Raw genomic sequence first — 15257 nt, forward strand, 5'->3', positions numbered from 1 at the left:
CGCCCATATATAATCGGCGGTAGCTACCGCTGGGGCAGGCTTTTAATAAAATAATAAATAAATAACTCTTTGATCTTTTAATTTAACATAATTAACGTATCCATTTCTATATTTTTAATATTAAATATTTAAATTTTTTTATAATTAATTTATTTAAATAAAAAAATTGTATATATTTTTATTATTAAAAATATAAAAATATTTTTATTATCTATTTAAATTAATAAAAAATATATTAATTTTTAAATTTTAATATAATTAATAAATCAGTCTTTATAAATTTAAAATTAAATATTTAAATTTTTTTTAATAAATCCATTTGAATTCTATTATTTACATTCATGTCTTGCAATTAAAATATTTTTTAAAAATATAAAAATATTTTTATTATTTTCTTTTAAGTTAAATATATTAAAAGTTAAAATTTTATTTCATATCTATTAAAATTTAAATATTTCTTATCCTTTATTTTTTATTTATAAAAACACTTAAATCCCATCAATCTTTATATAAACTATTATATTCAAACTAATCTTTTAACACTTTTTATCATTTAAATTTTATTCATTAAAATATTTCATAACTTTTAAAAATATTTATAATTTTAATTATTTTTAAACAATACTAAATAATTTTTAAATAGTATTAATCTTTAAAAAATTATACTTTTAAAAATTTAACTATCCAATATTCAATAACTTCAAACTAATAATTATAATAAATAGAAAATTGTAATTTTTTTATGAAATAAATATAAAGAATTTAAGGATTTAATTTTAAAAATATAAAAATTAATATATTAATTATGCTAAAAATTAAAGATTAAAATATAATTTATATAATATAAAATATTTTTTCATGATAAAAATATTTTATATATTTAAAATATTTATTTTCTTTCTAACTTAATTAATAAAATTTAAAGGATTTAAGTGTTTGATTTAAAAAATATATAGATCAATCTGTTAATTATATTAAAATTTAAAAATTAAAATATAATTTGTTTTAAAAAATAAATTTAATATTATTATTATATTAATTTAATAATAAAAAATATTATATCATATTAGAATAATAAAATATATAATAGAATGAATTTTCATAATAAATTTTATTATATGAATATATTTTTATTTTTTAATTATAAAAACTTTGAAAAATATTTGTTTAAGCATGTTAATTTCTTAGATGATTACCACTTCACTTCTTCAAGCTAAGCATGTTTCGGAAATAAGAAAAAAATTATAAAAACAACATAAAATACAAGAGTTTTGGACCCTCATGTTTCTCAAAGTGTAAGCCTTACATAAAATTAAGGAAAAAATATTTTTAAAAAATCACGTAATTTTCAATTTTTCATTTCAATTTTTTTAACTCAAATTGTATTAAAATTAACACTCGTTATATAAATTTGTATAAAAAAAATTTTAAATTTTGCTAATAGGGTGAAAAAAGGATCAAATTACGTCATATTTCTTTTTATTTTTTAAAATTATTAATAAATTATTGGTTTAAATGAAAGTTGAGAGAAAATATCTTTGTTACTTTATCGTTGGCTTCTTGCTTGGCTTCTCTGTCAACTTTTTTCCTTATAAAATTTTAAAAACTTAAAATATTTCATAGAAATTTTTCTCTCCTCAAACAAAAAGATTTAAACACACCAAACTAAAGCTTCAAAAGGGGTTTCTAAGATATTTCCATCATGAAGCCACACCTTAAAAAGCTCATACTGAAGCAACAACCTACATTTAAACAAATCAGAAGCCTTGAAAGTCGAGGAAAACTAGGAATGAAGTAGTTGGCAATGGCAAGCTCAGTTGGTGGAGAAACAGAATCATGTCTCTTAAGATGCCAAAACCAAATAAATCAGCAGCTTGCTTAGAATAATCCATGAAACTACTCAACAACAGACTGGTAGTCTTTAATGCATTTAATATAATAAATTTTTTAATATTAAAATTAATTTTCATAATAATTTTAAAAATTGAATTTTTATATTTTTATTTTTATTAAAAACAAATATTAAAAAAAAATCAAATATTTTCTTAAAATTAGAAACTTTAAATAAGGGGGAGTTAGAGTATCAATAAAAGAAACCGAGAAAGGACTTTGCTTGGAAGCAGGGAAAAGAGAAGTAAACATGACTGATAGGTGATCCGGAAGGCATGATGAGCTCAGATGGGCCCTAACGGTTTCCCTAGAAATCCAAACGCGAGACACCCCAATTTTATGAGAGCTCCTTTGTGCTCATTTGGACGACAGGTTTCTGTTATTTTTTTTTTTATCAACAGATGCATTCATTCATAATCCACGTGAGATTCTAAAGAATTGAAAAGAGTGTTGAGCACTGCAATTGATCAAATTCCTAATAAAATTAAAGACTCTTACATGGGGTTGGTTTCAAGGAGTCCCCACCCACCCCTCTCTTGGAGCTCTTCCCTGCATAAAGAAGATTAAAGAAGAACAGTTAAAGAAAAGCCTTTGTTGATCCCATCAGAGCTTATGCCATGCTTAAAGCCCAAAACTTACAACGAAAGAATGGTCTTTTTCGTGCATGGAGGTGCTAAAGATTTTCTCTGCTATGGAGGTGCGATGGCAAAGAAGAAAACTTCAACAATCTCGCTAATATTTATGGCAAAAGATAGAAATAAGAAAGAAAAAATAGAATCTTTTGAAATACAAAGTTTTCAATTTTAACCTTCAACGAACAAGCAGAGAAGATAAAAATATTTTACATTAAACTAACCGAATTAAAAAAATTATAGATGAAATGACTTTGAATTAAAACTCAGAATATAAACATTAAATTTTAAAAATATAAAATCAATTCATTAATTATACTAAAATCTAAAAATTAAAGTATAATTTATCTTTTATAAACTAAATTGTAATTGCATATGCTAATGATTTAGCACGCAAAGTCTTAGGAACATCCCACACTGAACAAAATTATTATACAGCACTTCCAACTATAAGTATATATTTAAGGTTGAGTTGGCAATAATTAATTAAGTATAAGCTCATGATTTTATATTTTGGGCCAACAAAGCTTATAAAATTTCTTTTACATATTTGTCTTCATCATGCATCCACAGTAGACCTTTGATGTATATGTATAAAAACCTTAAACTCCAAAACTAACACATAAAGAAAAATCTCCAATGGAGCACCACCACCAAAAGACTACATCTAGAGACATTTTCTCCGACCAAGATTCAGATTTCCAATTCGAATTCGGATGTTTCACACCAGATTCTCCTTCAACTGATCCATTCAAGGCCTCACCAGCTGATCATCTTTTCTACAATGGCCGTCTCTTGCCTCATTCTTTTCCAGTACAAACACCCACAACGACTACGCTTCTCGTCGACTCAATATCTCGAGCATCTAGCAGAAACAGCAGCGTAAGCAGCAAAGGTTCCCTCGTGTCATCAAGGAGCAATAGTGTTAATAGCAGTAGAAGCAGTGTTAGCAGCAGCTCCAGAACAAGTTGGAGCAGTGACTATTCTCAAAGGAGATTACTTTATCATAGTACTAAGCTTGCAAGCAGAACGCCTATGGCTAGTAAAGTTGTAATGGCACAATTTTATGGCTCTTCTCAACGGTGGCAACATATCGTGTCTGTGCCGCCTGCCATGAAACGTGAGGATTCAAGGAGAAAAAATGTTGGGGTGGCTGTGGTGAACCCAGGGTTGATGAACAAGAAAGACAGTGATCATCAAAAAGAGAAAAAAGGTAAGTCATTGGGGATTTGCCGGAAAATTTTCAGATCATTTTTAGTAGCCTGCAGAGAATGTCATGCCATAGAGCCTTCAAGAGAAGAGGATATCTTGCAGGGAAATGTGAAGCTACAATAATTTTATAAGTGTTTTGTTCTTTTCCTTATTTTCTTGGATGAATATGCACATGATTTGGTTGGAATTTTGGGTAATTTTTTCTTGATTATTACCAGAAGTCTCCAATTTTTGCTCCTCAAAAGAGTGCATTAATTTGAGATCAGACATATTACATACCAAAAGAGAGAAAAAAAACATTGTTAATGGTTTGTGGAATGATTTGTCATGTAAAAGTATTTATTGCAAGTGCCCTTCGGCCTTTATTTATTTGTGGATGTAGCTAATACTCTTGTGAATGAATGCTGAAAAACAGAGCATAATCATTGCAATTTGCAAAAGTATACATAATTGTTGGCATTATAGAGCAAGTAGTATATGCCACAGTTCATTATGGCAATGATGACTTAAAAGCTGTGGCCTTGTGGATTAGCCATCTTTCGTCCAATCCTACTTCTTGGAAAATAGATGATTTTGAATCGAACAGGCCTAAAAATTCTACAAACGCGTGCTCAGAGAGCAAACGATACAAGAAAGCCTCCTAAATGGTTTGACAACAGAACCGGGCCAATGCAGTTTAAAACAAACTTTAAAATCAAGTTGAAGATGGAAAACACCCAACAGCTGCAATTTGGCTTTTGACACTCTCACAGGAATTAGCCAGAAAGCATGCACAAATATTATAGTCATCAATTTCAAAGAAAATTTGAGAGGAAACCTTATGTTAGGATCAACTAGAACAAATAATATGAAAGTCCAGTAAACTGATAAAAAAAGGGAACACAAGTACTAGTAAAAGAACATGAAAACAAACACAAGAATCCCAGTAGCAAAAGTGAACAGAAGCATTTTCCTACATACAACTCCCTCTAATACTGGCCTTGTGCAGATTGATTTCACTCCAAGAAAGTCTCCATCACATCTGGATACATCCCTGCCTCAGAATTCCTGTACTCAACAGCTTGTTGCTGGTGATGATCAACCGAAGTTGAAGAAGATGATGGGGCCATTCTTGCAGGCAAAGTAAAGCTCCTTTTGAATTTGTTTTCTATTTTTCTTGCACTATCTGGATGGCTGTCCAAGCTCAAGAACTCGTTGGGATTTGTACTGCCTGCACTATGCATATTTGAACCATCTGGATTGGAAGTCGTATTCTTTCCTTCAAGGATAAGAGGATGGTGATTTTGGTCTGCTTTGTTCCCTAAGCTCTCAGGGTTAAACAAAAGCTTGGCATCATCAGTTCGTCCAGTTAAAGCATTAAAGAACGACAGCCCATTAGGCCATTTAATGTCATTTTCATGCTCTCCCATCATTTCCTCCATTCGGGTTTCTGCTGAATGAGGAAGGATGAACATATGGGGCTCATCTTTGGATTGTGGAAATCGAAGTCTAGCTGCTGGGCTTTGGAAATTCGGTGAAGAAACCATAGAAGCTGCAGCTTGGAGTGGCCTTTGACCCCAGTTTAAGAGAGGCGGAGGCGGGCGAGTTGGAATGGGAGATTGCTTAGAGGGAATTGAGGATGAAGACGAAGTATTTCGGGTTGAAGAAAACAGCTGGGAAAGGTAGAAGCCAGATTGGTAACCTAATGATTCAAAGGTATGCCTCATTTTTAGCACAAAATGGAGGTCTTCAGGTATCTGAAAATAATCAATGCCTTGTGAGATTCTACTTGACTAAGCAACTAACTAACTAGCGGCTCTTGAGCATATAGAACTAGAAATATTGTAAACTCACTATCTTGCAGGAACCCAGTTGTAGAAGTCCATGGCCAGCTTGAATGACAGCAATAGTCTGCAGATATAAATTGCACGGATGAAAATTTAAGTACTAGAAAGGAGTTTTAAAAAAAAAACATAAGAGTAACAACAGTGGGATTGGCCATATGGGCACAGACCTGAATGCCAGACTCAAACTGATCAGTCCATTCTGGAGGAAGCTGCAATTAATAGCATCAAATTTGGGAAAGTTACTATCAAATCATAAATATGGTTCCATCCATCCAGCAACCATATTCAATAATGAGCACAATAAATACCCACATCATTAAAAGAAAATATATATATAAAAAAAATATACTAATTAGGGAAAGAAAATTAGATGTGAAAGCTAAGTTGCATACAGCATCAAAAGAGCTCTGCCAGTAGTTGGAGATATTTGGTTCACATTCAGAAGGTTCTTTGAATACCCATTTATGGCACTTATCTGAAGCAACCTTTCCCATTAACCTGCACCAAGAAAATAAAATCACAACTGATGGAAAAGGTAAGGCTTCAAATATTAACATTTTTTCCCACTTTAACCACTCTGCTAAAAAGCTTCCACTGAGTGAGAAAGAGAGAGAGAGAGAGAGAGAGAGAGAGAGAGAAAGAGAGAGAACTGAAACCAAAATAATAACACCTACCCAGTACCCACCCTTCTCCATAATTATATAACTGGATAGACATTTTGCTGAAAGCTTTCCTGACAGGATCTTCTCCATCAATCTCCTCCAGACAGTCTCCTACTCTTCCTCGGCAAAACCCATCCTCCCACATCAACATCCTTCACAAAAATTCACAAGTCTGTATTAATTATATTTGTGCCTGTGCTCTGTGTGTATCAGTTCAAGAAATGCTTATCAAACTTTAAAAAAAAAGGTGAAAATTATTGGAAAAATAGAAGCATCCAAATCACTAGTTACCAAAAAAAATTGTAATTACTGTTAACATATATATGTCCTTGAAAACATTTTTAATAATTAAATGGCCACTGTTTACTTTTCCAAAGGCTTTACTCTATTACAAGAGGGAGGCAAAAGCTAGCAACTTTTTGTGTTTGGAAACTGAGAAACCACCAGAGGAAGGAAAGCGATAGAAAAGCTGTAACTAAGGGAAAATCTGTTATATAGTCAAAAACCAAAAGAATTGCAACTTGTATCAGTAAATTCCAGTTTCCTTCCCCATTTTCCTCAGTTTTCTCAGTAACCAAACAGAGGATAATAAAGAGAAAAGTAGATAAACAAACAAATAAGCATACTCACAAGCTCCCATTATCGTCTCCAACCTTGCAACCATTACCACCTCTGACTCTTCTGCAAAACAAGAACAAAAAATGCAAATATGAACTAAAAATAAAAAAACCCATGTAAGGAAAGAACTCAAATAAGAGGCAAGAGGCAGAGAAGTATAGAGATAGAAAGTGATAGTTTCTCAGAGAAAGTACGGGCGAGGACGGATAGTCCAGAAGACTGAGTAAGTCCAGTCTGAGTTGAGACAGACGCTTCTGAGGGCCTCATGAAGGGCCATCATCCCAACAGCTTCTTTGCTTCTATCTGCTCCTCCTGAGCCCACCATCTCTCCCTCTCTCTCACACACACACTCACTCACTCTCCAAAAGTCTCTCTCTGGGTCTCTCTATATGTATATATATTATCTGTATATTCTTTTCTTATATATAAATTTTCAACCCTTAAAACTTCACTTCACAGTTCACACAGGGTTAGCCTTAGAAAACCCTTTTTGAAGTTCTTCCTTATCTCTCTCTCTCAAGCCTTTGAATCCCAATTCACACTGCCACCGTTTCTTTCTTGCTATTCTAATTCACAAGTCTAAACTAAACCCAGTTGCCTCATTATCACCATCCAATATATTTATATATATATTTATATGTTGCTTTCTGTAATTAATTTTTCTTTATCAACCGCAAAGGTAAGGTGAAATGGACCCTTTTCTTCATCTCTCTCCCTCCACCCCCTCACTCTCTCTCTCTCCACTATTCCTTTTGTTTGTCCATAAGTGATCTTGATTCTTGATCAAAGGGAGGAGGGTTAAAAAAAAAAAAAAGAAAGAAGGGGATGATTTTTTATAAGTTTCAAAGTGTTTTAACCATGGAAAAGGAGGTGGGGACAGGTATTATACATCTCTCTCTTTTCTCTCCATGAGAGCAAGAGTTGGGTAGAAAAAAAAAAGTAGCTTTAATCTTTTTGCTAAGGGCAAATTTGCTATTTTGACAAATTTTTTAATATATACATTTTATTTGGCTTGTGGGGAATTTTGAGTTTAGGTGGGTGTTTGCTTGCTTCTTTGCTTCTGGGTTAGGTTGATTTTATTTATTTTTTTTTTTTTCTTGTTATTGACTTGATTTTGTATGTATTTATTTTTGCCACTTGGTGGTGTTTGTAAACTTTGTTTGCATCAAGAGCTCAATATAAGAGTTTCTCTAACAACTCCTCCTCTGTTTTTAGTGACTTTTAACTCTTTAGTTATGCCCTTCATCTTCAAGAAAAATAAAAAGATGTATTTTTTATTATTACTAAATGATGTTATTTGTCAACAACCATATGCTGCATTTGTTTTGTTTGTTTTTATATAAATGCTCTATTTCTCATTGGTTTATATCGTATAATATTATTTGTAATATATTCTTATTTGAAATTAAAAAAATTATGAAAATTTATTTTATTTTATTTTTTTATTAAATTTTTTAATTAAAATTGAAAAATTCATTCAATTTTAAAGAAAATAAAATCATATATATTGAATGAAAAAAATATTCAAAACGTGTTCGTATAAAAAAAATATTGATGGTCCAATAAAAATAATATTTAAAAAAAAACTTGATATTTTTTAAATTTCAAGACCACAATCTAGCCCAATAATTTCGGCCAATATTTAAGAAACAACAAATTAATAACGGCTTTAATATTCTATAGTTCCATTAGAAAATTATTCAAGATGAGAAACGTTAAGTTTAAATTTTAATTTGAAATTGTCTAAAAATTAAAAAAAAATTTTAAAGCAAAAAATTGAAATTGAATATTTGAGATTTTGGTGCTTTAATTCTCAATTAAAATATATCTTATAGAAGTAAATTTTATATACTTATTGTCAATAAAGTCGCTAATTATGATAAAATTTATCTATTAAAATATATTAAATAATTTTATTAATTTTTAATACAGCACAACTAAAAAAATTTATATTTTTTTTTAATTTTTTACCATTACAATTGACCAATAAATAATAAATTATTTTTTAAATTATTCATATATAAAGTATTTTCCACGAAACTAATGGAGCCTCCACTTTTTATTTTCATCTACTTCTAAAACGAATGGTATAAATGGATAAAAACGTGTATCTTTAGCCGTTTCTACTTTAGAGTCTTGATTATTTCTCAACTTGAAAATAATCATATTTTTTAAATAAAGTAATTCTTGTCTACATCTATGATGAACTCATAATTTAAAAAAAAAAAAAACAATATATATATTTTGGATCAATATAAACCAGTTCTATTTAAGCTTTTTTTTTTCCTTCAAATAACATGAATTTTTTAGATTTTATTCTTTAATCCCAATTATTAATGGAAAATGGTTTAAAAATAACTCAGATAATTCATTTTAAATTAATTTATTTTTCTCAAAATGAATTTAAAAATACAACCTGACATTATGTCCAAATAATTAATTACCTCATATATATATATATTTTGACTATGATAACTAAAGTTTAAGTGATAAATTAAGAAATATTTCAAAGTAGCAGCCAAGTTAATTTACAAGATTTAATATATTAATGAAATTTTGAGAACATAACAAGCAAAAGATTTGTACAAAATTGCTGTTTATATTGATAACGTATAAAAAGTAAGAATAGCGTTTGTTAATATCATGATATGATATGTGTACGTAGGATTCATAAGGTTTGTATAAACTTTTTTATATGGTGTGATCTGATAGTAAAAAAACCGATTTATAAAATATAAATATTAAATATATAATATCTCTAACTTTATTAAAATCCTATTAAAATCCAAAAGGGATATATAGACTTACTTAAAATTTGTATCATAAACGGGAATTATATATAGAGACTATCAACTTTAGTGATCGAGTAAATGCCACTTCGATACAGATTTGATAAATCGAGCACAAACCAATAAGATTGGAGTAGGATACCGACCTTGGTATATCACTTGAATAAATAAATATAGATGCAGTAATATACCAATATGATGTACATAATGGACAGGACATGAATTAATTAGCTCTGTATTTATTAGTCGATTGACGGTCGTTAATTGATCACTTGACACACCTATCAAAAGATATTCCATCTACCTTGATGGAACGTAAGTCAAAAAATATCAAAACCTTCGGAGTATAAATATTTATGAACCAACAATCTCAAATAGTTTTATGGTCTGGACTCTCCTCTCTCACATTTATAGTGAAAATCTCTCTATTAGGCTCTTTCTCTCTCCGTCTCTATTCATATTTTCACGCAATCTCTTACATCTTTTATTTCTTTTTACTACTCTATTTTCATTTTTCCTAAATTAATATATTTTTAAAAAATAAAAAATTTAATTTGAATGTAAAGTCTTCACTAAAATATCTTTAATAGATACCCGACTATTTTATCGTATCTTATAAATTATACTTTTTTAAAATCTAGTATTGAGAAATTTATATAAAATCTTAAAAACATTCATTCTCCTCAAATCAATCATGATGAATGATAAATCTATAGAATCAATCCACATTTGATATTGTACAGGATACTATTCATCATATATACATACAAATATTAAAATTAAAATGTTTTCATAGTTAGACTCCACTCCACCATCCTGTTATCAAACTCATGCTTAATTTATCACGTTCAAGGTTGGGTATGTTATAATATTTGTACTATTGATAATTGAAATCTTTAATTATCGAGATTTAATTAATTATTATAATTACATGTATATAATTTTACATTTAGTTTAATAAAAAATCAAAGAAAAAAAATATTTAATAAGTTAATATTTTTCATATTTTTTAACCATTTATTATTTTTTACTGTTTGAAAGAAACGAAAGATATTAAAATGAAAAAAAAAAACTCAAAAAATAAAAGTTTTTGAAAGTTTTGAAACTGAATTTTAAAATATATCAATTTCTCAAACATAAATTAAAAATTATTAAACTTTAAAATATATACAATTATTTTAAAAAATATACTCATTAAATATTGATAAGTTATCTAATTATATAATTGGTTGGAGTGACGGTGATATTAGATAAGATTACCGCTAATATTTCTTTTTCATTTATCACAAAAATTGACTCATTTGATAATGGAGATTTAGCAGAAAGGATTTTAAAAAATGATGAACAGTAACAAAAACCCTAAAAAAGAGAAGGGAAGGAAAAAGAAAGAATGAGTGTTGGCATTGAAGAGAATCTTTTAGGGGTCAAAAGTGATATGAAGGATTCTGAGGATTAGATTTGGATTATTATTTTAATCCAAATTTCATAGTCTTGTTATGTCAGTAAGCATTGCAAGGACCAGCTATTTTTTCTATAAAAGAAATTATTATTATTATTATAAAAAATATTTAATTCATGATAATAATTTTTGTACGGTTCCCATTCAAACCTAAGGACTTTCCTATTGTGGCCACTTCCTACCCTTTTGTTTTCTTTCCTTTCGCCCTACCTTCATTGGGAAATGGGACCCCTTATCAAATACCACTATTGTCCCTGCTATCTTCACACTATTTCTGTTCCATTTTTATAAATTTTATTTTCTAAATAAATTTCACAAATTAATTTATATTTCTTTTTGTTATTTTATTAAAAGAAAGCATTACATTTCAATTTTTTAATGTAATTTAAATTTAAATATTATTTTAAAAATTTCTTTTTGACTTGGCTAGCCAAATCAACACCTTAGTGGTATTATTGTATTTTTGCATGAGAAGGCAGTTTAGAATTGAAAAATTAAAAAATAAAGGGAGTGCTCGGATATTTTTTAAGTGAGTGCTCTAATCATTTTAGGAGAGAGATTAAAAAAGAAAAAAGCAAAATATTATCATTTTGATTATTAAATAATTAATCAGTAAACAGTTTTAAAACGCATAATTGATAAAGGTTGAAGAGAAGATTTGAGATGTGTCACGTGTGCACGTGCCATGGCAGCGAGTCGGTGCATCGTTTGTCATAAAGAAAAGAAAACTAAGAGCACGAATTACGGGGCACTGCGTCCTCCACCTGCGACATCTTTCTCTTTTTTCCCACTCTCTACCTTCCCACGCGCTGTCCTTTTACTTGTTTCTTAAACATTTTATATTTTAATAAAATTACAATTTAGTATTTTGTTATTTTAATAAAGATTTAATTAATTTTAAATAAATAAACATTTCTGGGTAAATTTTATCATCAATAAATCATAAACATCCAATTGAAATTAACATAAAAACTGTACAAATATTAGTAAAATATAATAATTGTCATAGTATAATTAACTTTATATTTATAAATCTTATTTATTAAATATTTTTATAATTTGTGAAAAATGAATTTATATTAATGTATAATTTGGCAATTCTCAAATAGTAATATACTATTTTATTTTATTTGAAAAATTGAAAATAGGTGGCGCGTAGAGAGAGGAAAATAAGAAGAGGAGAATGAGCATCACACAATTAATAAGGTTTCTTTTCCGCATTGACCGCCCCAGGCCTCGCTCCAACCCCACGACCGTATCTTTTGTGGGTCCCACTTCCCCACTCTCCTTTTCTCATAATTATTAACCTAACCCCTCCCTCACCTCACCCTCTAAATCCCCTTGCTGTTCAACACCCCACTATATTTTAATTTACTTGGGATTAAGCAGGATTAGTTATTATTAATTAATATTCATTTTCATAAAATTAAAAGTATATATCATATTATTTAAATACAAATATAATTTTTATTTATTATACTATTATTAAAATAATTGCGAGGTATTTTCTAACGCAATTATTTAAGAGTATGTCAAATGAATTAAAAATTATTTTCATACTTTAATAAAATAATTGCAAAATTTAATGTATGGATAAAGTCAAATTTATACATATTATATTTTTAATTTAATTTAATTTATATGAATTAAACTATAAACGTTATGATGAAACTTAAATAAGTCATAATTGAATTAATAATAAAAAATTATTAGAATATCCGTACTAGTATAAAATAAAATAGGGATAGGGGATTGACCTATTTGCGTAAATAATTATATGTTAAGATTAAAATGGTACTTTAATCTTAGAAGGTGAATTAAAATGCAATAATTGCATCTATTTAGAGATGGGCATTTTTTAAGGAAAGGAGAAAATTTTGTATTTGATGGGACAATTGTGGTCAAAATTCTCATTATGAAAATTTGGTTAGATTTTTGACAATCCAAGACATGCAACTTTGTAAGTTTGAGAATGTGTACCTACCATTTATCAATTGTCTAGAGTTTTAATCTCCTGCAGTAGTAGGAGATGAGATTATCAGGTGGCACAAAGATGATCCATAGTATTGTTAGGCAATAGTCTTTCGTAGTTAGACCAAATGAAAAGGAGAAGTCAACATATTAGCTAAGATGAAATTATAGCCAGATTTAGCAAGCTGGAAAAAAATTTCATCCCCTCTGGCTTTGGCTGTAGTCTTTGAATCCAACAATTAATGCAATATCTCATTTACCATGATTTGTTCAATGCATCCACTCTATTACCCTTTTTTTTTCAAAACCTAACAAAATTTCACTAACTTTGTTGACCAGAATTTAGTTTTTTTAAACTTTAATTCATGCATTTGGTTTTTCACTTTAGTCAGTTTGGGTTCACCTTTACAAAAGAAAAAATCAATTTTACTCATTTAATTATCTTCGAATTAGGACCTAAAAAAGGTGGATTTAAAAAAAATATATAATTTTTTTATTGGAGCCTTACCCAAACAAAACCTAATTAAGAATAACTGAAAAATAAATAAAATAAAATAAAAAAGAAAGGTGATCTCTTTTGCATTTGCATCTAAAACTGATGATCACGTGAGGTGGTGACAAACTGACAATGCTTATGGTTTTTGGACAGTGGCAGTTGAGACATTTGCACGTGTTTACGCCAAAAGGTTCAGTTTTTAGGTTTAAGAAAATACCCTCCTCCAGCAATGGCAACAACAGCATTCCATGCAAATCCTTTTTTTTTTTATTTTTTCTTTTTTTTTTAATTGATAGATTTACGTGTGTAATGACAGATTTAGCCTTCCCCATCCATGGAATCAAAATAACCAATGAGGGCAGTCTTGACTTTTTATTATAATATTTGTATCTCCAATAATAATAGAAAAATCATATACAAGTTCAGTGTCGTAGAAATTATTGAAATTTTTGTTTTTATTTGGAATTGCATGTCATGGAAATTAATTTAGTGGAAGTTGGATTTTGACATCATCACAATTTCTTGGCACCTTCCAAATTTCCAGTGTATATAGATTAATATATTTATATGTTTTTAAAAAAATAAAATAAAAACAAAATTAATTATACATATCTCTTTAAGTCCAAAAATTAACGGTTTGATTATATTAAGATAAACTTTGATTTCTTAACCATTATATCCAGTAAAATAATATTTTATTTATTATTTTAAATAAACCTCTCAAAATATTTATTAATATTTAATAAAATGTAATTTATTTAAAATAGATATAATTAAAAAATTAATAAAATATATTTTTTAACATATATTAAAAAGTAAAATAAATAAAAAATATGAAATGGAAGAAAAAAAGAAAGAGATGCTGGAGAAGATAAATACAAGTCCATTTGCCAATTGCCCAATTAACTTGAGCCCATAGGTATTTTTCAAGCCCATAATATATTTACATTTTAATAGTATAAAAAAGATCAAGACAGATATAGATATGGTAAAAGTGAAGAAATTGAAATTTTAATTGATATATGCTATATTAAAATTTGTTTAATTTAAAAAAAAAGAAGTGGATAGGGAATATAATAATTAGAAAAAAGGTAAATAATTATGTTTGATTGATGTTTGAATTGAGGATAAAAGAGGCACTTTTTAAGAAGTGCAATTTCCTTAATAGTTGGGGATATAATTAAGCAATGAACCAAACCAAAAAGGCATCTAATTATGCACCTGTGGGCTTTGATCACCCTTAATGTTGCTTGTCAAATAATATTATTTATTAAAAAATTATAAATTAAATAATATATTATTAAAAATAGAGACTCAAACTATAAATATTTAAAATGCTTTTTTTTTTTTTTTATATTGCCAATCATAGTTGGGAAGTACTTGCCGTATTTGATGGTCACTTCATGTTGATTTTTTTTTGAATTTAATTAGAAAATTAATTTATTGTAAATCGAAGTATTTTTTATTACAAATAAATGGTTTAGAACTGAAAAATAATTTTATAAATATAAGGAGAGTTATTAATAAGTATTTTATTTCCAAGAAAATAAAAAGCCAGCAAATTAAAGTAGAAAAATCAAAACGGTGCGTTTGAACGCTCGGGTTACCCGGACCCGAGACTAAATGATGGTTCGAAAATGTAATTAAGGAGAATTAGGAGTTAATCAGAAAATAAACAGCCAATAAAAACTTCCATTAAACA

The 15257-nt window shown here is 28.3% G+C and overlaps 2 protein-coding genes across 4 annotated transcripts; one reads left to right on the plus strand and one right to left on the minus strand.

Moving 5' to 3' along the window:
- Positions 1–3099: 3099 nt before the first annotated feature.
- On the plus strand, positions 3100–3978 carry LOC110600883. The gene has a single exon (XM_021737793.2). The coding sequence runs from the start codon at positions 3162–3164 to the stop codon at positions 3855–3857; it is 696 nt and encodes a 231-aa protein (XP_021593485.1). The 5' UTR covers positions 3100–3161; the 3' UTR covers positions 3858–3978.
- Positions 3979–4503: 525 nt separating this feature from the next.
- On the minus strand, positions 4504–7633 carry LOC110600939 (protein RICE SALT SENSITIVE 3). 3 transcript variants are annotated; one of them, XM_043951583.1, is made up of 7 exons: positions 7035–7633; positions 6853–6903; positions 6235–6374; positions 5953–6083; positions 5728–5769; positions 5568–5624; positions 4504–5470 (listed from the first exon to the last, which is right to left on the minus strand). In XM_043951583.1, exons 1-7 carry the CDS (start codon positions 7163–7165, stop codon positions 4730–4732), a joined length of 1293 nt encoding a protein of 430 aa, XP_043807518.1. In that variant the 5' UTR covers positions 7166–7633; the 3' UTR covers positions 4504–4729. The 3 variants fall into 3 exon arrangements, with proteins under 3 accessions (XP_043807518.1, XP_021593582.1, XP_043807519.1); XM_021737890.2 differs by having other exon boundaries at positions 5953–6058; positions 6246–6374; positions 7035–7629; XM_043951584.1 differs by lacking the exons at positions 6853–6903; positions 7035–7633 and having other exon boundaries at positions 5953–6058.
- Between the last annotated feature and the right edge of the window lie 7624 nt (positions 7634–15257).

This window comes from Manihot esculenta, chromosome 15 (genome assembly GCF_001659605.2).
Source record: "Manihot esculenta cultivar AM560-2 chromosome 15, M.esculenta_v8, whole genome shotgun sequence".
In the NCBI taxonomy this organism is placed as follows: Eukaryota; Viridiplantae; Streptophyta; class Magnoliopsida; order Malpighiales; family Euphorbiaceae; genus Manihot; species Manihot esculenta.